Source organism: Trichosurus vulpecula, chromosome 8 (assembly GCF_011100635.1).
Source record: "Trichosurus vulpecula isolate mTriVul1 chromosome 8, mTriVul1.pri, whole genome shotgun sequence".
NCBI lineage: Eukaryota > Metazoa > Chordata > Mammalia > Diprotodontia > Phalangeridae > Trichosurus > Trichosurus vulpecula.
The window spans coordinates 163,699,049-163,723,392 of NC_050580.1; the positions used below are offsets into that span (position 1 = coordinate 163,699,049).

Consider the following 24,344-nt stretch of genomic DNA (forward strand, 5'->3'; position numbering starts at 1 on the left):
CCAATTACATGTAAAAACAATTTAAATATTATTTTTTTTAAATTTTGAGTTCCAAATTCTCTCTCTCTCTCTCTTCCCCTACCCCCCATTGAAAAGGCAAGCAATTTAACATAGGTTATACATGGCATTCATGCAAAACGCATTCCTATGTGTCATGCTATGAAAGAAAACACAGACCAAATAAACCAAGAAAAATAAAGAAAAAGTATATTTGATCTGTATTCAGGCTCCACCAGTTTTTCTCTGGAGATGGATAGCACTTTTCATCATAAGTCCTTCAGAGTTGTCTTGGGTCATTGTATTGCTGAGAAAAGGTAAGTTAGTCACTGTAGATCATCATATAATATTGCTTTACTATGTACAATGTTCTCCTGGTTCTGCTCATTTCACTTTGTATCACTTCATGTAAGTCTTTCCAGGTTTTTCTGAGAGCATCCTACTCATCATTTCTTATAGCACAATAGTATTCCATCACAATCATATACAACAACTTGTTCAGCCATTTCCCAATTGATGAACATCCTCTTAATTTCCAATTCTGTACCACCACTAAAAGACCGGCTATAAATATTTTTGTACATATAGATCCTTTTCATTTTAAAAAAAATCTCTTTGAGATAAAAACCTAGTACTGGTATTGCTTAGTCAAAGAGTATGCATGGTAAGCCTTTGGGCTTAGTTCCAAATTGCTCCCCAGAATGGTGGAGTCAGTATACAACTTTACGAGCAGTGCATTAGTGTTTTATTTTTCCCATATCCCTTCCAACATTTGTCATTTTCCTTTTTTGTCATATTAGCCAATTTGCTAGGTGTGTGGTGGTAGCTTATAGTTGTTTTACTTTGCATTTCTCTAATTAATAGTGATTTGGAGCATTTTTTATGACTATAGATAGCTTTGATTACCTTGTCTGATAACTGTTCATATCCTTTGACCATTTATTAATTGAGGAGTGGCTCTTATTTCTATAAATTTGACTCCATTTTCTATATATTTGAGAAATGAGGTCTTTATCAGAGAAACTTGATGTAAATTTTTTCCCTTCATCCTATTTTCTCCTGGTTTATCCTACTCTCTTCCTCTTTCCACCCTGTCCCTTTTCAAAATTGTTTTGCTTCTGACTTTTACCACATCCACTCTGCTCTCTCTTCTATCAGCCTCCTCCCTTTCTCTTATCCACCCCACCCCCCTTTCCTGTATGGTAAGATAGATTTCTATATCAACTGAATTGTGTATGTTATTCCCTCTTTGAGCCAATTGTGATGAGAGTAAGGCTCTCATGCTCCACTTCTCCCTTTCCCCCCATCTTCCTCTCCACTATAAAACTCTCCTTTGGGCCTCTTTTATGTCAGATAATTTACTTCATTCTACCTTTCCCTTTCCCCTTCTCTCAGTACATTGTTCTTTCTCACCCCTTATTTTTTATTTTTTAAGATAATCATCCCATCACATTCAACTCACATCTGTGTTTTCTGTCTATGTACACTCCTAACTGTCCTAATAATGAGAAAGTTTTTATTACCCATGTAGGAATGTAAACAGTTTAACCTTATTGAACCCCTTGTGATTTCTCTTTCCTGTTTACCTTTTTATGCTTCTTTTGAGTCTTGTATTTAAAAGTAAAATTTCCATTCAGCTCTGATCTCTTCATCAAGAATGCTTAAAAGTCCTCTATTTCATTCGATATCCACTGTTCCCCCCACCCCCACCAAAGGATTATCCTCAGTTTTGGGTAAGTGCTTCTTGTTTGTAATCCTAGCTCCTTTGCCCTCCAGAATTTCATATTCCACATCCTATGATCCTTTAATGTAAAAATTGCTAAATCTTGTGTTATCCTGACTGTGACTCCATGATATTTGAATTGTTTCTTTTTGGCTTCTTACAATATTTTCTCTTTGACCTGAGAGTTCTGGGATTTGACTATAATATTCCTGGGAGTTTTCATTTTCAGATCTCTTTCAGGAGGTGATAGGTATTTTCTTACAATTTTCATTTTACTCTCTTATTCTACGATATCAGTGCAGTTTTCTATGATAATTCTTGAAAGATGATATCTAGGCTTTTTTTGATCATAGCTTTCAGGTAATCCAATAATTCTTAAGTTATCTCTCCTGGACCTATTTTCCAGGTCAGTTGTTTTCCCAATGAGATATTTAACATTTTTTCTATTTTTTTTTCATTCTTTTGATTTTGTTTTATTATTTCCTGATGTCTCATAAAATCATTAGCTTCCCCTTGCCCAATTCTAATTTTTAAGGAATTATTTTCTTTATTGAACTTTTATGCCTCCTTTACCATTTGGCCAATTCTGCTTTTTAAGGAGGTCTTTTATTCAGTGAATTTTTGTCATTTGGCCAATCCTGCTTTTCAAGGTATTCTTCTGTTCATTGGATTTTTGTGACACCTTTACCATTTGGCCTATTCTGTTTTTTAAGGCATTGTTTTCTTCAGTATTTTTTGTGCCTCCTTTACCAAACTGTTGATTCTTTTTTCATGATTTTCTTTTTTTTTAATACATTTTTTAATTTAATATATTAAGTTTTCAGCATTGATTTTCACAAGAGTTTGAATTACAAATTTTCTCCCCATTTCTACCCTCCCCCCCACTCCAAGATGGTGTATATTCTGGTTGCCCTGTTCCCCAGTCAGCCCTCCCTTCTGTCACCCCACTCCCCTCCCATCCCCTTTTCCCTTTCTTTCTTGTAGGACAAGATAAATTTCTATGCCCCATTGCCTGTGTATTTTATTTTCTAGTTGCATGCAAAACTTTTTTTTTGTTTTTGAACATCTGTTTTTAAAACTTTGAGTTCCAAATTCTCTCCCCTCTTCCCTTCCTACCCACCTTCCCTAAGAAGTCAAGCAATTCAACATAGGCCACATGTGTATCATTATGTATAACCCTTCCACAATACTCATGTTGTGAAGGACTCACTATAGTTTGCTCCTTCCTAACCTATTCCCCTTTATTGAATTTTCTCCCTTGACCCTGTCCCCTTTTGAAAGTGTTTGTTTTTGATTACCTCCCCACCATCTGCCCTCCCTTCTATCATCCCCCCTTTTTTTATCTTCTTCTTCCTCCTCTTTTCCTGTGGGGTAAGTTACCCAATTGAGTATGTATGGTATTCCCTCCTCAGGTCAAATCTGATGAGAGCAAGATTCACTCATTCCCCCTCACCTGACTTCTCTTCCCTGCTTTTTCTTGCCACTTTTATGCGAGATAATTTACCCCATTCTATCTCTCCCTATCTCCCTCTCTCAATATATTGCTCTCTCATCCCTTAATTTTATTTTATTTCTTTTAGATAACTTCCCTTCATCTTCAACTCACCCTGTCCTCTCTCTCTCTCTCTCTCTCTCTCTATATGTATATATATATATATACACATACATATATACATATATACACACTCACATATACATATATATACATAAACATATATATATGTGTATATATATATACATATATATATATATATACATATATATATATATATATATATATGAATATTCCCTTCATCTACCCTAATACTGAGGTCTCATGAATCATACACATCATCTTTCCATGTAGGAATGTAAACAAAACAGTTCAACTTTAGTAAGTCCCTTGCAATTTCTTTTTCTTGATTACCTTTTCATACTTCTCTTGATTCTTGTGTTTGAAAGTCAAATTTTCTATTCAGCTCTGGTCTTTTCACTGAGAAAGCTTGAAAGTCCTCTATTTTATTGAAACTCCATATTTTGCCTTGGAACATGATACTCAGTTTTGCTGGGTAGGTGATTCTAGGTTTTAATCCTAGCTCCATTGACCTCTGGAATATTGTATTCCAAGACCTTTGATCTCTTATGGTAGAAGCTGCCAGATCTTGGATTATTCTGATTGTGTTTCCACAATACTGAAATTGTTTCTTTCTGGCTGCTTGCAGTATTTTCTCCTTGATCTGGGAGCTCTGGAATTTGGCGACAATATTCCTAGGAGATTTCTTTTGGGGATCTATTTGAGGAGGTGATTGGTGGATTCTTTCAATTTCTATTTTGCCCTGTGGCTCTAGAATATCAGGGCAGTTCTCCTTGATGATTTCTTGAAAGATGATATCTAGGCTCTTTTTTTGATCATGACTTTCAGGTAGTCCAATAATTTTTAAATTCTCTCTCCTGGATCTATTTTCCAGGTCAGTGGTTTTTCCAAGGAGATATTTTACATTGTCTTCCATTTTTTCATTCCTTTGGTTCTGTTTTATAATATCTTGATTTCTCCTAAAGTCACTAGCTTCCACTTGCTCCAATCTAATTTTTAACGTAGTATTTTGTTCAGTGGTCTTTTGGACCTCCTTTTCCATTTGGCTAATTCTGCCTTTCAAGGCATTCTTCTCCTCCTTGGCTTTTTGGAGCTCTTTTGCCATTTGAGTTAGTCTATTTTTTAAGGTGTTGTTTTCTTCAATGTAATTTTCAGCATTTTTTGGGGTCTCCTTTAGCAAGTCATTGACTTGTTTTTCATGGTTTTCTCCTATCCTTCTCATTTCTCTTCCCAATTTTTCCTGTACTTCTCTAACTTGGTTTTCCAAATCCTTTTTGAGCTCTTCCATGGCCTGAGACCAGTTCGTGTTTTTCTTGGAGGCTTTTGTTGTAGGCTCTTTGACTTTGTTGACTTCTTCTGGCTGTATGTTTTGGTCTTCTTTGTCACCAAAGTAAGATTCCAAAGTCTGAGACTGAATCTGGGTGCGTTTTTGCTGCCTGGCCATGGTTGGCCATGGCCAACCAACTAACTTGACCCTTGAGTTTTTCAGCGGGGTATGACTGCTTGTAGACTAAAGAGTTCTATGTTCCACACTTAGGGGGATGCGCCAGCTCTGCCACACCAGCACTCCTCCTTCCCCAAGAACCCCCAACCCGGACCAGCCTTAGATCTTCAGCAGGCTGTGCACTCCTGCTCTGATCTGCCACTTAATTCCTCCCACCAGATGGACCTGGGGCCAGAAGCAACTGCAGCTGGAGTTCTGTAGCTGCCCCACCTCCACTGCCCCTGGGGTGGTAGCCAAACCACGAACTCCTTCCACTCCCGCAGCTTTTCCCACTAACCTTCTCTGTTGTCTTTGGTGTTTGTGGGTTGAGAAGTCTGGTAGCTGCTGCAGCTCACTGATTCAGGGTGTGAGGGCACGCTCCGGGCTCCTGGTCTGGTTGGTCCGCGCTGCTCATGCTGGGCTCTGCTCCACTCTGCTCCCAGCTCTGTGTGGGATAGACATCACCCAGAAACCATCCAGGCTGTCCTGGGCTAGAGCCCTGCTTCCCTCTGCTGTTTTGTGGGTTCTGCAGTTCTAGAATTGGTTCAGAGCCATTTTTTATAGGTTTTTGGAGGGACTTGGTGGGGAGCTCACTCTAGTCCCTGCTTTTCAGCTGCCATCTTGGCTCCGCCTCCCTTTTCATGATTTTCTTGCATCGCTCTCAATTTTCTTCCCAATTTCGCCCCTACCTCTCTTACTTGATTTAAAAAATTTTTTTCTTACTTGGTTTTTAAAATCCTTGTTGAGCTCCTTCTAGACCTGAGACCAAGTCATATTTTTCTTTGAGGCTTTGGATGTAGGAGTTTTGACTTGGTTGTCTTCTTCTGAGTTTGTGTTTTGATCTTCCCAGTCAGCATAGTAACTTTGAATAGTCAAAATCTTTTTCTGCTATTTGCTCATTTTCCAGCCTATTTCTTGACTTTTAACTCTTTGCAAAGTGGGGCTGTGCTTCTGGAGTAGAGTGGGCACTGTCCTAAGCTTTAGGTTTTTTGTGCGACTGTTTTCAGTGGTAATTCTGGGGACCTATAAGTTTTCATTTCTTCCAGGGTGGTATGATCTAGGAAGAGGTGAGTTTACTACTCTCCTGTACTGTGCACTGGTCTTTGAGTGATCACAAGCACTCTTTTCCAACCTGGAACTGTGACTAGGCTTCCTGTTCTTTTGTGGCTACAAGCTCTGGTGTGCTAGTGTTCCTCCTAGCTCTGAGACTGAGACCCAAGACTGTTACCTAGATCCAAGTATGGTCAATGCAACAGAGTCCTGCCCCTGGTGCCAGAAAACAGACACCTGTAATATTCTTCTGACTGATTGTCTGACCCTGCCTTACCATCCGTAGGCTGAGAGGTCCAGAAATCACCACTGTCGTAAATGATTCAGTTGCCCCGAAGGACTGCCCCTGGTTTACTGAGACCTGGTTTGTGCTGGTGTGGCCTGCTCTAGACTATGCTCCACTCTCACCCTGGTGCAACAGACATTTCTTGCCAACTTTCTAAGTTGTCTTGGGCTGGAAAATTGTTTCACTCCATCTTTTTGTGGGTTCTATCCCTCTAGAATTTGTTTTGAGTCATTATTTAAAAGGATTTGGAGGAGTTTGGGGGAGCACTTAGGTGAGTCCCTGCCTTTTCTCTACCGTCCTGGCTCCACCTCAGTGGATTCTTTAAATTTCTATTTTACCCTCTGGATCTAAGTTATGAGGGCAATTTTCTTTAATAATTTCTTAAAATGTTATGTCTAGGCACTTTCTTCGATCATGGCTTTTAGATAGTCCAATAATTCTTAAATTATCTCTCCTCAATCTGTTTCCCAGATCAGTTGTTTTTCCAATGAAATATTTCACATTTTCTTCTTTTTTTATTCTTTATACTTTGTTTTATTGTTTCTTGGTATCTCAAGGAGTCATTAGCTTCCACTTGACAAAAATTTTAAGGAATTATCTTCTTCAGTGTGCTTTTGTATCTCTTTTTTAAACTTAGTCAATTCTGCTTTTTAAGGAGTTCTTTTCTTCAGTGGATTTTTTTTTTTGCTTCTTTTACCATTAGGCCAACTCTGGTTTTTAAGATGTTATTTTCTTCAGTATTTTATGTCCCTCTTTCATTATTGTTGTTTAAACATTTCAGATACATCTGAATCTTTGTGGTCCATTTGGGGTTTTCTTGTTAAAAATAGTGGAGTTATTTGCCAGTTCCTTCTCCAGCTCATTTTATAGATGAGGAACTGAGGCAAACAGGGTTAAGTGATTTGCCCAGGGTCATATAGCTAATCAGTATCTGAGACAAGATTTAAACCCAAAAAGATGAGTATTCCTGACTTCAAGCCCGGTACTCTGTCCACTGTACCACCTAGCTGCTGTTAATCCTCTCTTCATAATTTTTTTTTATCACTCATTTCTTTTCCCAATTTTTCCTCTACTTCTCATCTCTTTAACTCTTCCAGAAATTCTTGTTTGGCTTGGGTCCAATTGACATTTTTCTTTTTTGATGGATTTTTTTTTGAAGGGGGGAAGGCAGGGCAATTGGGGTTAAGTGACTTGCCCAAGGTCACACAGCTAGTAAGTGTGTCAAGTGTCTGAGGCCAGATTTGAACTGCACCACCTAGCCGCCCCAGCATTTTTCTTTAAGGCCCTTTTGGGAGTAGCAGTTTTGCATTGTTGTCTTCTTCTGAGTTTATGTCTTGGTCTTCCCTACAACTGTAGTAGCTTTTTATGGTAAAAATGTTTTTTGTTCATGTTGTTTGTTCATTTTTCCAGGCTAGTTCTTTACTTTGAACTTAATGATAATGTTGGATTTTGCTCACCTGGGGATAGGGAGGCATTGTGCCAAAGTTTAGGCTTTTTCATGGTGCTGTTTTCAGAGCTAGTTCTGGGGATCTGCAAGTTTTTGGTGGTACTAAGGTAGTGTAATCCTGGGAGATATATAGTCACTGCTTTCTTGGTCTATGCTCTGATCTTTATCAAGGAAGGGCCCCTGTTCCCCTGATCCCCTGCAGCTACAGACACTAGCACTCCTTTCTGCTTTGTTACTGTGACTAGGGTCCCTGCTTTCTTGTGCCCAACCATCAATACTCCTCTCCACCCTGGAAACTGACACCCAGAACTGCATATAGGCAATAGAGTTGCTAATCTGCACCAGCTGTACCCAGTGCCAGCAAACCATCTCCTGAAATGTCTTTCTAAGCAGTTGTCTGACTCCTTCTGAAGGGTCTCTGATCTGAGAGTTCCCAAAGCTACTGCTGTTGTTGCCTCGTATGTTCCAGACATACCCTCACTTGATCTCCACCCTTATACACTTCTTCTGTCTACCTCTTAAATTTTCTTAGGCCAGAAAAACATCCCACCTGAACTTTGTTGGCCCTACTGCTCCAAAATTTCATTTGAGGCATTATTTTAAAATTGTTTGGAGGGGAATATTGAGAGAGTTCAGCTGGGTGACTACCATTAATCTGACATCTTGGTTCAAACCTAGAGCATGGATTCTTAATCTCTTTTTTTTTTTGGTATAATGGACCCCTTTGGTGGTCTGGTACCCAAAACCTGTGGACCAATTCTTAGAATAATATTTTAAAGTACATAATGTAAAATACAGAAGATTACAAAGAAAACTAATTATATTGAAATTCAGTTTATCAAAATATTTTTAAAAAACCAATTCATGTACCCCCTGGAATCTATCCATGGATGTCTTAGGGATCTTTGAATCAGGTTACAAACCCCTGGTATAGAGAAAGAAAAGAAGAGTACACAGAACACATCCTTGGGGAATACCCACAGTTAGTGGGCATGACACGGATGAAGATCCGGAAAAGGAAAATGGAAGGAGCAGTAAGAAATGTAGGAGAATCAGGAAGGTACATAAAGTGAACAATTTAATTGTTTGAATTCAAACACTTCTACACAAGGGACACAGTTAACTGGGGAAAAAAATCTTTGCAGCAAATTTCTTTGATAAAGGTCTCATATCCCAGATATATAGGGAACTAATTCTAATATATAATAGCAAGAGCCATTCCCCAGTAGATAAGCGATCAAAGGATATTAGATAGTTATCAGGGGAGAAAGCCTAGCTATCAACAACAATATGCAAAAATGCTCCAAATCACTAATAATAAGGGAATTTAATTGTAAATTAAAACATCTCATAACCATCAGACTGACAAACATGACAAAAATGTAGGGAATGTGAGGGAATAGATATACTAATACACTTGTTGGAGCTATGAAACAGTCCAGCCACTCTGAAGAGCAATTTGAAACTATCTTCCCAAAGTCATTAAAAAACCCAGTGATATCACTACTAGGCCTAACCTCAAAGAGATCAAAATCAAAAGGAAGGACCATATATGGGAAAAGTATTTATAGCAGTCATGTTTGTTACAGAAAACCTGAAAATAAGAGAGTGCCCATCAATTTGGGAATGGCTGGAAGCATTATGATATGGAAGTGTTGCATAGTAAAAAATTATGAAAGGGAAGTATTCAGAGAAACGTGGCAAGATTTGTATGAATGGATACCGAGTGAAATTAAGAGAACCAGGAGAACAATTTATATAATGACTTCAACATTGTAAAGAAAAATAACTTTGATGTAGACACTATAAAATATTGGGAGTCTACCTGCCAAGACAAACCCAGGGCCTATATGAACATAATTACGAAACACTTTTCACACAAATAAAGTCAGATCTAAATAAATGGAATAATATTAGTTGCTTGTGGTTAGGCTGAACTAATGTAATAAAAATGACAATTTAACCTAAATTAATTTACTTATTCAGCGCCATACCAATCAAACTATCAAAAAATTATTTTGCAGAGCTGGATAAAATAATGACAAAATTCATCTGGAAGAATAAAAAGTCCAGAATATCAAGGAAATTAATGAAAAGAAATGCTAGGGAAGGTGGCCTAGCCATACCAGATATCAAACTGTACTATAAAGCAACAGTCCTCAAAACTACTTGGTACCAGGTACCAAGAAACAGAGTGGTGGATCAGTGGAATAGGTTAGGTACACAAGATGCAGTAGTCATGACCCAGCATTACCTCTTCTAGGGCCCAAAGACATTACACAGGTGGGAAAGGGACCCATATGTACAAAAATATTTATAATGGCTCTTTTTGTGGTAGCAAAGAATTGGAAATCAAAGGAATGCCCATCGATTGGAGAATGGCTGAGCAAGTTGTGGTATATGAATGTAATGTGCTATAAGAAATGGGGAAGATACGGACTTCATAATAACCTGGAAAGACCTACATGATATAATGCTGAGTGAGCGCAGCAGAACCAGGAGTACATTATACACAACCACAGATATATTGATTCTGTGATGACTAACCTTGATAGACTTGGCTCTTCTCAGCAATACAAGGTTTAAAGACAATTCCAAAGGACTCATGATGGAGAGAGCTATCCACATCCAGAGAAAGAACTATGGAGTCTAAATGTAGATTGAGGCAAACTATTTACTCCCCTTTCTTTTTTCTTCTTTTGTTTTTTTTTCTCCTCTTTTGTTATTGTTTTTGTTTTTTTAGTTTTGTTTCTTCTTTCTCATGATTCATCCCATTGGTAATAATTTTTCTTTACAACCTGACTATTGTGTAAATAAGTTTAATGTGAAGTTATATGTAGAAGATATATCGGATTCCATGCTGTCTCGGGGAGGGAGGCAGGGGAAGAAAATCTGGAACTCAAAATCATGCAGAACTGAGTGCTGTAAACTAAAAATAAGAAATCTTAATTAAAAAAAGAGAAAAAATGCTGTAATAATACAAAGCTCTTTCCAAACTCCAAAAAAAAAAAAAAGAGTAATGATGGACCTTAGAGGTAGAAGGAAAGATGCATTTTTGGACATTGCTATTGTGGAAAGAAGGAAGGAAACAAGTATTTATTAAGCACCTACTATGTGCCAGAGCAGCTAGGTGGTGCAGGTGATAGGACACTTGGCCTGGAATCAAGAAGACCTGAGTTCAAATCTGGCCTCAGACACTAGCTGTGTGACCCTGGGCAAGTCACTTAACCCTTCTTGCCTCAGTTTCCTCATCTGTAAAGTGAGCTGGAGAAGGAAATGGCAAACACTACGGTATCTATGAAAACCCTAAATGGGGTTACAAAGAGTTGGATGTGACTAGAATAACTGAACAATAACACTGTGAGTCAGGCACTGAGCTAATCACTTTACCAATATCTTGTTTGATTCTTACAATGACCCATGGGGTAGGTTCTATTATTGTCTCCATTTTATAGTTGAGTAAAGTGAGGTGGACTGAGATTAAGTGACTTGCCCAGGTCATACAATTGTAAGTATCTGTGACCAGGATCGAACTCAGGTTTTCCTGACTCTAAGTCCAGCACTTTATCTGTAGCATCACCTACCTGCCTTTTTTTCCCTTTAGGGCAGGGACTATCTTTCTTTTTGCTTGTGTTTATATACAAATACATCTGTGGAAGCAGTGAATAGCAGAACCAAAGCAATCAAACCTGTTAAAGCAAATTTTTATTTGAAGGAAAGAAGGAAAAAGTGCTTATTATGTGCCAACTACTGTGCTAAGTGCTTTAGAACTATTAACTCATTTGGTTCTCACTACAACCCCTGAGAGGCAGATCCTATTCCTATTTTTATTTTACCATTTAGGAAACGGAGACAAAGTTAAGTGACTTGTGGGGCAGCTAGGTGGCAAGGTGAGTAGAGCGCTGGCCCTGGAGTCAGGAGGACCTGAGTTTGAAATCCAGCCTCAGACACTTGACACACTTACTAGCTGTGTGACCTTGGGCAAGTCACTTAACCCCAATTGCCCTGCCTTACCCCCTCAAAAAACAAAACAAAACAAAACAAAAGTTAAGTGACTTGTTGGGGGGTCACATAGTTAGTGAGTGTCTGAGCCCAGATGTAAATTCGGTCTTCCTGACTCCAAGCCTATTGGCTCTATCCACTACCCCACCTACCTGACTGAGGAAATTTGTTTTGCTTATTTATCACAAGGATGTTTTGTTTATTCTTTTTTTAATTTGGAAGGAAGTGAATTTGATGAGGAGGGCAAGTCACTTAACCCCAATTGCCCTGCCTTACCCCCTCAAAAAACAAAACAAGAGTTAAGTGACTTGTTGGGGGAATCACATAGTTAGTGAGTGTCTGAGCCCAGATGAAAATTCGGTCTTCCTGACTCCAAGCCTATTGGCTCTATCCACTACCCCACCTACCTGACTGAGGAAATTTGTTTTGCTTATTTATCACAAGGATGTTTTGTTTATTCTTTTTTTAATTTGGAGGGAAGTGAATTTGATGAGGAGATGGGGCATGATAGTAATGTCCAAAAAAAAAAAAAAAAAGAAACTGAGGTCACTGAAGCATTTACAAAAAAAAAAAAAGAATAGAAAACAAGGAAGTCTGGAAGGAGACATAGACAAGCAGGACAGCTTTAAAACTAACATTTAATTTATTAGATGCTTGAAAAAAGCAAGTTGTTTTACAGATTCAAGATTTCGTACATAATCATCTTTTCTGTTTGTGTTTGTATGTAGAAATGTTAATTTGTGTTTTTCCAAGTACAGGTTAATAAAAACTTTTTAATAAAAGATCTATTGCAAGCTCAAACAGACCTCACTGTCTGCTTTGGCAGTCAAGAAAGTTAATGCAATCTTTTGCTACATTGAAGAAGGCATATTGTTTAAGACAATATAATCTGCCTCAGACTCTGCCCTTGTCAGACTATATCTGAAGTGGTGTACCAGTTCTGTGTTTAAATTTTAGGAAGGGCATTAATAAACTGGAGAATGGCTTAATTATATGCTATATGAAGATCACTTGAAAGCAATTCAGATGTTTAGCCTTGAGAAGAGCAGACTTATCAAGCTTCATTATTTAACAAAAACTTCTGGGAAAACTAGAAAACAGTAGGGCAGAGACTAGGTATAGACCAACGTCTCACACCATGTACCAAGATAAGGTCAAAATAGGGGCATGATTTACATATAAAGGGTGATACCATGAGCAAATTAGGAGAGCATGGAATAATTTGTCAGATCTATGGATAAGAGAAGAATTTAGGACCAAAGAAAATATAGAGAGAATTGTGAAATATAGATAATTTTAATTACATAAAATTAAAAAGTTTTTGCACAAACAAAACCAGTACAACCAAAATTAAAAGGAAAACAGAAAACTAGGGGGAAATTTTTGCAAGAAGTATCTTTGATAAAGCCCTCATTTCTCAACTATATAGAGAACTGAGTCAAATTTATAAAAATATAAGTCATTCCCCAATAGATAAATGACCAAAGGATATGAACAGGCAATTTTCTGACAAAGAAATCAAAGCTTTCTAGTCATATGAAAAAAAATGCTCTAAATCACTATTGATTAGAGAAATGCGTGTTAAAACACCTCTGAGCTACCAGCTTACACCTATCAGATTGACTAATATGACAAAAATTGAAAATGATAAATGATGGAGGGGATGGGGGAAAACTGGGACACTAATGCACTCTTAATGGAGTCGTGAGCAGATCTAACCATTCTGAAAAGCAATTTGAAACTATGCCCAAAGAGCTATCAAACTGTGCATACACTTTGATCCAGCAATACCACTGCTAGCTTTATATCCCAAAGACACTTTTTAAAAAGGGAAAAGGACCTATTTGCACAAAAATATTTATAGCAGCATTTTTTGTGATTGCTAAGGCTTGAAAATTGAGAGGATCCCTGTCAACTGGGGAATGGCTAAATAAACTGGTATATAGTTGTGATGGAATATCATTGTGCCATAAGAAATGACAAACAACATGATTTCAGAAAAACGTGGAAAGGCATACATGAATTGATGCAAAGTGAAGTGAGCAATATTGTATGATGAAGAACTGTGAATGATTTAGCTATTCCCATCAATGCAGTGATCCAGTATGCTATTTTTCACCTTCTTTCATTTTTTAAAATTCAAATCTTCTTATACAAAGTGACTAATACAGAAATGTTTTACATGGTTGCATATGTATAAACTATATTGGATTGCTTACCATCTCAGGGAGGAGGAAGGGGAAGGGAGGGAGGAGTAGAATTGGAACTCAAAACTTAAAAATTGTTTTAACATGTAATTGTGGGTAAAGATAAAATATTTTATTAAAAAAAGAGAAGAGCAGACATGATGAAAGTCTTCAAATATGTGAAGAACGGTCATTTTTGAAGACTTTCATTTTTGTGTTAGTATCCCCAGTGACTAACTTTATGTCTGTAATGTAATAGATGCTTAATAAATGGTTGTTAATTTGAACAGAAAAAATATATATGATGTACACATTTACATTTCTTAATATAAAAAGAATCCTGGGCTTATTTATACTAGTTACATTTGGGAATTCTTTCCCTTTAATATCTTCAAAGCACCTGGTGCTTTTGTAGTCAGCTTTATTATAAAATGCAATGAATAAAAATTTTTAAATGTCATATTTCTTAATATTCTTCTTGAAGGAAGCAATGCAAAAACTATATTTTCTGAGACATTAAAAGATGACTGTGTTCCTGCTCCTCGATCCATTGGCAATATTAAAATCCAGTTTACCCCTCGAGTTTTCCCAACTGCTCTCAGAGAATCTCAAGTAGCAGAAGAAGAAGAGGTAGAGATAACTATCATTGCCTGTGTTAACCATTACCATAAAAAATGTTTCATAAATAATTTATTTCAACCATTTATCAGAATTCTACTGGTACTAAGTTTCTCATTTCTTCAATAAATCAAAGAAATTACTATTTATTAATGACTGTTAATGATAGGAGTAAATAGAATTTGTAGATTCTTGGTACCAGATTGCTAGTGAAATATATTCTTTCTCCACTAATTCATGTTATTTGAAAAGGCAAATTAGTTATGCTTGCTACTTATTTTACTAAGTATTGGCTTTGCATTATATCTATAGATGAACTCTTGGTCGGTAGGTTAAAATTGCTAATAAGGCATATTTCAATTTTTTGTCATCTCAGAAATAATATAACTGTACTTGCTCAGAAAACCCTGAGCCTTCATTTAAGATTTCTGTTCTATCATTATACAAGCAGAAAGGCTTGCATTTAAAATTTTTTTGTTTTTAAAGTAGATACCTATTCAATTTAGGAACAATTTTAGATTCCTAATTAAAGTTGAAAACTAGACTCAGCTATGATAACATTCCTAAATCCCAATCAGCAATATTTTTTTAAAAAGTTCTTTTGAGGTAGAAGAATGAAATGTTAACACCATCAGATAATATTTATTAGAAGGAAAAGGGAAAATCTGAAAGGAATTACTACTAAAATGGGAGTATTGTTCACAAGATTTATTTCTTATCACAGTGGTTACATAAACAGGCAGAGGCACGAAGAATAATGAATGAAGATATTCCTGAACTCCATGATTTAAAAGAAGAGGAAAAGAATCCAGAATGGTTGAAGGACAAAGGAAAGTAAGTTTGAACTCTCTTTGACAGGTTTAAAATAATATCCTGAAGATCTTATACAATATTATCTGGTTAATCAAATACTTTGATTCCTATTTAAAAGGAGAAATTCTATTGCATATGCAACATATAGAGAACTTTGTGGAATTATATAGTTTAAGTAATTTCTCTAATAATTGGTGGATATCTGTGCTTCAGTTCCTTAATCTATAAGCATTTATTAAGAGCCCATTCTGTGCCAGGCAGTGTGGATACAAAGAAAAAAATTGAACAGTCCCTGCCATGGAGAAAATTCTATTGTATCCTGAACCAATGCCATGGGCACAAGTGGCCCCAAACCTATATGTATTATTATCCCAGAATCTCTCAACAAGAGCAGCTCCAACACATCTTAGAAGAATTACATTATATGTAGGATTTATACCTAAAAGATAACTTCAGGTTACTTACATGAGTTATTTATGATGTTGCCTTTTTAAAATTATTATTATAAACAACATCCATGGGCAAACACAAATTTCAAGTAAACAAGAACAAAAAAGATTATAAAACAGTTGTATTTGAAACCATAAACTCTTTTGTTTGTTGCTTAGTTTTTAAAATATTCACATTAAGTTTAACAAGATGTCCACTTCTGAACTTTTTTCTGTATATTCAACCATTTTTGTTGTTATTATGGATTAGTTGAAGGAAAAGAAAAGATCGTATTGTTACGTTTAGAGTCAGAACTATTAGGATCACATATTTATTATATTTTACCTCATGTACTTGGAGTAGTTTCCTGGACCAGTGGTGTCAAACTCAAATAGAAATAGGGAGGGGTGTGGGCATGGCAGCACTAAACCAAAGGTAAAGATCCCTGTGGACACAATTAACTTTAGGAACCACATATTAATATTAACCATGTTATATTTTAATTATTTTGTTAAATATTTCCTAATTACGTTTTTTTTTTCAGGGGGGAAGGCAGGGCAATTGGGGTTAAGTGACTTGCCTGAGGTCACACAGGTAGTAAGTGTGTCAAGGGTGCGTCAACTGTCTGAGGCCAGATTTGAACTCAGGTCCTCCTGACTCCAGGCGTGCTCTACTCACTGAGCCGCCTAGCTGCCCCTGCCCAATTATGTTTTAAAATGGTTCAGCTGCACTGAGGAGTGTTACATGGACAACATGTTTTAACACTTCTATTCTAAACCATGTACTCAAAGAGCTCTGAGTAACAGACATGATGGGGTAGTTTTTAAACCTCAAGAGGAATCTAGACAGAAATTTTTATTTTAGTATCTGTGTATAAAATGTTGCAGTTAAGAGTTTTTTTTTTTACCTCAGGGAAATAATACTCAAAGAACCATTTGTATTTTTACCTAGATAGGACATAACATGTAGTTTCAAGGATCCTCTGGTGTCAGTTACAAATTTCTAAGCAAGCAGCTTTAGTTTGCTGTTACATTCTTGGAACAAATGGCTTTTAGTTCATGTTTATCACTCTTTCTCCCTCTCTCCTATTATGTACACACACAGTGGAGCCTGGAAACAGCTTGAAGTCTTAATTTCACTGATTCTCTAGAGTTCCCTTCTTTGTGCCTAATCAATGCCACAAGGCCTAAACTTTAATATGAGATTTCTTATTCCTCATTCTCTATTTCCAACTATAGGGATGTATGTGTGTTTCTGTGTGCACACACGTATATACATATATATATATATATGCACACACATACACACATATATGTTTAATTTGTGTGTTTGAATATATGTATGTGTGTGTTATATATAGTTATATATGATATATACACATATATATAAAACTGTACACACACACACACACACACACACACACACACACCCATGGAATACTGTTGATCGCTAGAAAGAAGTTTCCCATAGTTTAAAGCAAATCTTTCTAGCTGTTTTAGTTGGTGTGGAATTGGGGAGGGGTATTTCTGGAGTTTCTGGCCTTAGAATCCTCTGAGTCAGTTCATGGACAAAATGTTCATCTGCCATCTCCCTTTAATAGACTCCATAACTGATATCACCATTCTTGAACATATGAATTATTAAAACCTTGGTACCTCCACTAGTTAGGAAATGGCTGATTTTTGTAAGTGTTAAAGAGTTGATTGAGCACATACTATTTTCTTAGGTTTTAAAATTTATATTTTTTTGTTTCTATATCACTGTTTCCTGTATCTCTCCCCCACCCAGAGAACCATCCATTATTTTAAAAAAAAGAACAAAAAAGGAAGAAAAAAAGCAGTTCAGAAAATTAACTAACACACTAATCAAATCTGACAGCATATTCTATGTTCAATATCCATAGTCCCTCTATTTCTGAAAATAAGGGAAAATAGTATATTCTTTTTTTGCGGGGGGGGGAGGTCCACATTGTGAAAGATTTTATTTTTTTAATAATTTATTTATTTTCAGTTTTCAACATTCATTTCCATAAGTTTTAAATTTTCTCCCCTTCTCTCCCCACTCCCTCCCCAAGATGGCGTGCAGTCCAATATGGGCTCTACACATACATTCCTATTAAACATTAGTCATGTTGCACAGAAGAATTATAACTAATGGGAGAAACCATGAGAAAGAAAACAAAACAAAAGAGAAAAAAGTCTGCTTCACTCTGCATTCCAATTCCATAGGCCTTTCTCTGGTTGGGGATGTCATTTTCTATCATGAGTCCTTTGGAAAAGTTTTATGGCCTTGCATTGCTGAGAAGGGCTAAGTCTATCAAAAATCAGTCCTTGCACACTGTGGCTGTTACTGTATACAATGTTCTTCTGGTTCTGCTCACTTCACTTAGCATCAGTTCATATAAGTCTTTCCAGGTTTTCCTGAAGTCCACCTGCCCATCTTTTCTTATAGCACAATAGTATTCCATTACATTCATATACCACAACTTGTTCAGCCATTCCCCAATTGATGGGCATCCCCTCAATTTCCAGTTCTTGGCCACCACAAAAATAGCTGCTATAAATATTTTTGTACATGTGGCTCCTTTTCCCATTTTTATGATCTCTTTGGGATATAGCCCTAGAAGCAATATTGCTGGGTCAAAGGGTATGCACAAAAATGGCATATTCTTATATTTTTTAGGGCTATGTATGGTCTTCATAATTACACAGCATCAGTTATGTTATTTGTTATTATTGTTCTTTCCATTTATATTATTTTGTTTTCCTGGTTATGCTTGTTTCACTTTGGATCAGTTCATATGTCTTTCCATGACTCCTTGAATTCTTCATATTCATCACTCTTTATAGCATGGCAATATTCTATTACATTCATGAACCACAATTTGATTAACCATTCCTTAGTTAATGGGCATCTACTCTTATTTTCAATTTATTGATACTAGAAAAAGTGCTGATGTAGTTATTTTGGTATATATTGGACCTTTCTTTCCATTATTACCCTTCTTGAGGGATATGCCTGTTACTGGGATCTCTGAGTCAAAAAGTGTGGACATTTTAGTTACTTTTTTAAAGTATAATTCTGAATTGCTGTCCAGAATAGTTGCGATGGTTCATAGCTCCACCAATACTTCATAAGAGTATGTGTCTTTCTACTGACATTAACTATTCCAACTTTTATCATCTTTGGCAATTTGCTGAATGTGAGGTAAATGCTCAGAGTTTTTTGGATTTGTGTTTTTATAAGTGTTAGGGGCAGGTTTGACATCAGCATTCTGCGAGTACAGGTTCGATTTTGTGATGAAATAAGGCATTCATAGACGATTGAACAGTTAACAAAAGGAGGCTTATATAGCCTTAATGTAACAAAGACATGTGACAAGGATATAGTAGCACTTAGCTTCCATAGCTACAATCTCCCTCATCTTCACGTGGAGATATGTCTATTTAACAGGGCAAGGTATGGTGATGGTCATCAACCTACTCTGAAGAGCACCAATACCATGTAGATGGACCTTACATGCCCAGGGTGACCGGGAAATCAAGTCAGCACATCCAGGAAGCTTTGTTAAGGAAAATGCAGCTAGAGTCTTGCCCCATCCTTGGGCTAATTAAACCCAAGTTTTGTTGTCTTTTAAGGAAAATCTACACTACCTATGGTAGGGGGCAACCCTAGTAGATGTTGGTCCTATCACAAATAGTGATTTGGAGCAATTTTTCATATAGTTGTTTATACTTTGTAATTCTCTTGAGAAATCATTGTTCACATCCTTTCGCCACTTGTCAGTTGAAGAATGGTTCTTGATCTTAATATATTTATTTTAGTTCCCTATATATTTTGGTTTTTAGGCCCTTATCAGAGACATTTATTACTAAGATATTTTTCCAGTGAGTAGCTTCTTTTCTTAACCAAGTTACGTTGACTTTGTTAATGTAAAAACTTTTAAAAGTCATGTTATCAAAATTATCTGTTTTATCTTTTGTGATTTCTTATATCCATTAATTACTTGAGAGTAGAGTTTGTTTATTTTTATGTACATATGTATCCCTGATACCTAGCACAGTGCCTGGCATTTAGCAGACACTTAATAAATGCTTGTTGATTGATTGATTGGATCATATGGTTAATAATTCTCCCACTAACTTTAACTGTGAAAAGTGTCTGATCTTGTTCTTTTTCTAATTTTTAATAGAATAATCTTGCATTTGCATATTCACTTAAGGTATCTTTTAATCTTGCAGCTACAAGGGAAGAACCAGATCATAAGCATGGTAATGGGTGCCATAACCAACTCTTCTCTGAGCTAAGTAAAAGCCCTAATTTTATAGTTTTTCCATACTGGTTTGAAAAAATGAAGAAATAAGTAAGCATAGTACAGAGTAGAGTACTGGAGGTACAGTTGGGAATAAGTAATATATTAACAGGATATGGTTATGGCACAGTGAGTAGGAGCTTTCCATTATTATAACATAGATTGGAAAGTTTCCCATGGGAAAAATGGTTTTCCATAGTCCTTCAATGTCCTAACTGTACATAGCCCTTTGCAATTATAACTAAGCTCTAGCAATACAAAATAAGAAAGCTAGAAGCCTGACTCTATTCATCTTCTCTATCCTTATCACAGTGGTTTCAGGGATGCGTAGTAACATTGACAAACTCTCATAAGGTATTCCATTGTCTCCTGCAAGTATAAGGATTTTACTGTGATAGGGGAAAGAGCATTATCATAATATTAAATTATCCTTTCAAGTCTAAATGTGATAGTTACATACTGAACTTTCATTGGCATATCAGGATGAGATTCCTCAACTGTGTTTCATCTGGGTAAAAGGTTAGAGATCCTTTGGGAAAAGTCAATTTGTGCATTATAACTTTAAAATATTTGAGCGGTATGATAGCCAGGGCTGGGGTCTAACAGAAGTAGAAGTTTTCCTACTTAAAAAGGAGAAATTGAATAGGGAATTTTTGCCAGGGGCCTATCAGGGTTGTCCCCTCAACCTTTTTAGCAATCTGTATCCCCCTGAAACTGGTTTAAATGTAAATATACAACTCAGAACTCCTAGTTGAATGCCCTTTGGCATTTTCCCTTTTCATGGGGATTTGCTGATTTGTCAACATAAACATTTTTACCAGGGTCAAAATGAGATTACAGCAATAAACAAGTCAAATTTACTGACTGAGGATAGTCTTTTTCACACAGCAAATTCCAGTGCTTACAATTAAAGCTGGATGTAATCATCTTGAAGTTATAACATCAATATTAGCAAATATTGGTATTGGTTTATAGTTGTAATATAATATATGATAGTGACTTCATATATTCACCTTTTGTACCAATTAAGCTTGTACAAAGTCTTTCTAAAAGCTTTCATCTTTCCCTTATCTTTCTAATCTTCCAGCTCTCATTCATATATATTCCACATCAGATACCTTTTGTTATACATTCCAAACTAATTATCAGTTATCAAAATGAATAATCACAAAAATAAAATGACACTGGATATCACAAAATTAATAATTTAAATACTTTAAAGACCAGGAGTTCTTAACTTACAGTCTGTGAACTTGTTTTTTTTAATAATTTTACTTCAACAGAATTGGTTTCCTTTGTGTTCCTGTGTATTTTATTTTATACATTTAAAAAAATTATTCTTAAAAAGTGTCTACAGGCAGAGCCAAGATGGCAAAGTGAAAGCAGCAATTCACTGAGCTCTCCCACAAATTCCTTCAGGTGCCTCTAAAAAGTGAATTTGAAGAAATTTTAGAGTGGCAGAATCCACTAGGAGACAGAATGTGGCAGATTTCCAGCTCAGGACAGCCTGGAAGGTCTACAAGAAGGATCTGTTGTAAACAGGGTGGGAGAGTGTGGACTGCATCAGTGCAGACTCAGCCATAGCGGTGTGGGAGTGGGCCCCCACAGACTGAATCACCAGCAGCAGTGATTCCCAAACCTCTCACCTCAGGACTCCATCGGAGCTAGGTGAGAGAAGTGCAGGGCCTGCGGCAGCGGCAGCAGCTACTCCAAGGCCTATCAGCCCACAGTCTGAATGTTTGAAAGTCACCTACTCAAACTGCCAGGAGCCAAGATGGTGGAGTAAACCATAAGTGCTCTCAACCCCCCCCACACACACACACACATTGACCTTGAAAAACCCAAAGAATATTGCCCCAGGAAAAACCCTGAAATAGTGGAACCAATAGAAGGGACACAGCAGTCTTTTAGCTCAGGAGGATAGGGAGATCGATGGGAAGGTCCCTCTTGCTGTGGCTGAAGGAATCCAGTGCAGGATCGGAGGTGTCCTAGCAAGCACTACCTCAGCAGACCAGCAGGAGACCCTGAGCCCCAGAGGGTGGAGCCAACAAGAGTCAACACCAGGATGCCAGGCGTGCCTTCACACAGCCAGGGGAATCAGCAGACACCAGCATGGTCAGACATTCACCAGCAGCTGAACCTAACTGTGCTCTAGCCTAGCCCTAGGGGAAGAGGGGACCTCTAGTAGCCAGAACACCCCTCCCGTACACCTCATACTTCGAGCTTCAGTGTAACCCCCAGAAAACTCAGAAGGACTTGATTGGGCTTTGGCCTTGGCCTTGGCACACACCAGCTAGCTGCAGCCCAGCACTAGTTAATCTACAGGATTATATAGCTTCTAGCTGACAGAACCAGAGGCCACAACACACAAAACAGTAACCTGGACCCTAGCTCACAGCATAAGAGGCATGGGACAGAGCCCCCTGTGCCCCAGAAGCAAAGATCCATTTTAAAAGCCAGGAGAAAGGCAACTACCATGAAGAGGAAGCAAACTAGAAAAGTAAAGACCATAGAATCTTACTGTGGGGACAGGGAAGATCAAAATACGAATTCAGAAGAGGACAGCATTGACACTATACCCACACATGAAGCCCCAAAAGGGAATATGAACTGGTCACAAACCCAAAAAGCATTCTTGGAATAGCTCAAGAAGGAATTTAAAAGCCAAATTAGAGAGATAGAAGAAAAATTGACCAATGATTTTTAAAATACAATTGACAAAATGAAAAAAAAAATCACTGAAGAGAACAGCTCCTTAAAAAGTAAAATTGGCCAGATAGATAAGGAGGTAAAAGACCTATCTGGAGAAAATAACTCCTTAACAGTAAAAATTGACCAAATAGAGAAGGAAGTACAAAAGCTAACTGAAGAAAACAATTTGCTAAAAATTAGAATAGGGCAAGTAGAAGCTAATGACTCCATGAGGCATCAAGAATCACTCAAACAAAATATAAAGAATGAAAAAATAGAAGATAATATAAAATATCTCATTGGAAAAACAACTGACCTGGAAAACAGGTCCAGGAGAGAAAATCTAAGAATTATTAGACTAACAGAAAGCCACAATGTAAAAAAGAACCTGGACAGTATCTTCCAAGAAATCATCAAGGAATGCTACCCTGATGTCCTAGAACCAGAGGGCAAAATATTCATCGAAAGAATCCACCCATCACCTCCTGAAAGAGATCCCAAATGGAAGATGCCAAGGAATATTGTAGCCAAAATCCAGAATTATCAGGTCAAGGAGAAAATACCGCAAGCAGCCAGAAAAAAACAATTCAAATAATGAGGAACTACCATCAGGATCACACAGGACTTTGCAGCTTCTACATTAAAAGACTTGAGGGATTGGAATATGATATTCTGAAAGACAAAGGAGCTTGAACTACAGCCAACAACTACCCAGCAAATTGAGCATAATCTTTCAGGCAAGGAGAGGGTCATTCAATGACATAAGGGATTTCCAGACCTTCTTGATGAAAAAGCCAGAGCTCAATGGAAAATTTGATCTTCAAATACAATACTCAAGAGAAGCATAAAAAGGTAAACAGGAAAAAAAGAAAAAAAAACCTTATTATTTAATAAGGGCAAACTGTTTACATCCCTATGTGGGAGGATGATAGTTCTTAATCTTGAGAATTGTATATTTATTACAACATTTAAAAGGGATATACATAGATAAAGAGTGTGAGTGTAAATTAACTGATGAGATAATAAAAAATCTAATTAAGAGATGCAAAAAGATTGTAATGGGAGGAGAGGAAAGGAAAAGGCAGAAAAGGGCAAATTACATCACATGAAGAGGTACAAAAACGTTATAGTAGAGGGAAAGAAGGGAAGGAGAAGAGCAGTCTTCGAGCTTTACTCTCATCAGATTTTGTTCAAGGTGGGAATAACATACTCAGTTAAGTATAGAACTCTAACTTGCCCTACAGGCAGTAGGAGGGGAAAGGGGAAAGAAAAGTGGGGGGTGGGAGGGAAGAGAGAGAAGTAGTAAGGGAAAAGGGGAAGAAAAGGGAGGGGGGATGATAGAAGGGAGGGAAGATTGAGGGAGGTGGTTGTCAGAAGTAAAATTATTTTGAGTAGGGGAAAACAGAAGGGAGAAGTAAAAGCATAAACAGGTGGGAAATAGGATGTAGAGAAAGACACAGATAGTAATCATAACTGTGAATGTGAATGGGATGAACTCTCCCATAAAAATGGAGGCTGATAGCAGAATAGATTAAAAACCATGATCCTACAATATGTTGTTTACAAAAAACACATTTGAAACAGAGGGATACACACAGGGTAAAGGTAAAAAGCTGGAGTAGAATATATTATGCTTCAACTGAAGTAAAAAAAAGCAGGGGTAGCAATCCTAATCTCAGACAAAACTAAAGCAAAAACAGATGTAATCAAAAGAGATAAGGAAGGAAACTATAT

The 24,344-nt window shown here is 37.0% G+C and overlaps 1 protein-coding gene across 1 annotated transcript in view; it reads left to right on the forward strand.

Annotated features, from left to right (window-relative positions):
• Positions 1 to 24,344, forward strand: part of DNAAF4 (dynein axonemal assembly factor 4) — a 123,948-nt gene that overhangs the window by 64,855 nt on the left and 34,749 nt on the right. The window contains exons 5-6 of the mRNA XM_036736156.1: positions 14,232 to 14,377; positions 15,090 to 15,199. Of these exons, the coding sequence (XP_036592051.1) occupies positions 14,232 to 14,377; positions 15,090 to 15,199 (256 nt within the window). The remainder of the gene's footprint in view (positions 1 to 14,231; positions 14,378 to 15,089; positions 15,200 to 24,344) is intronic.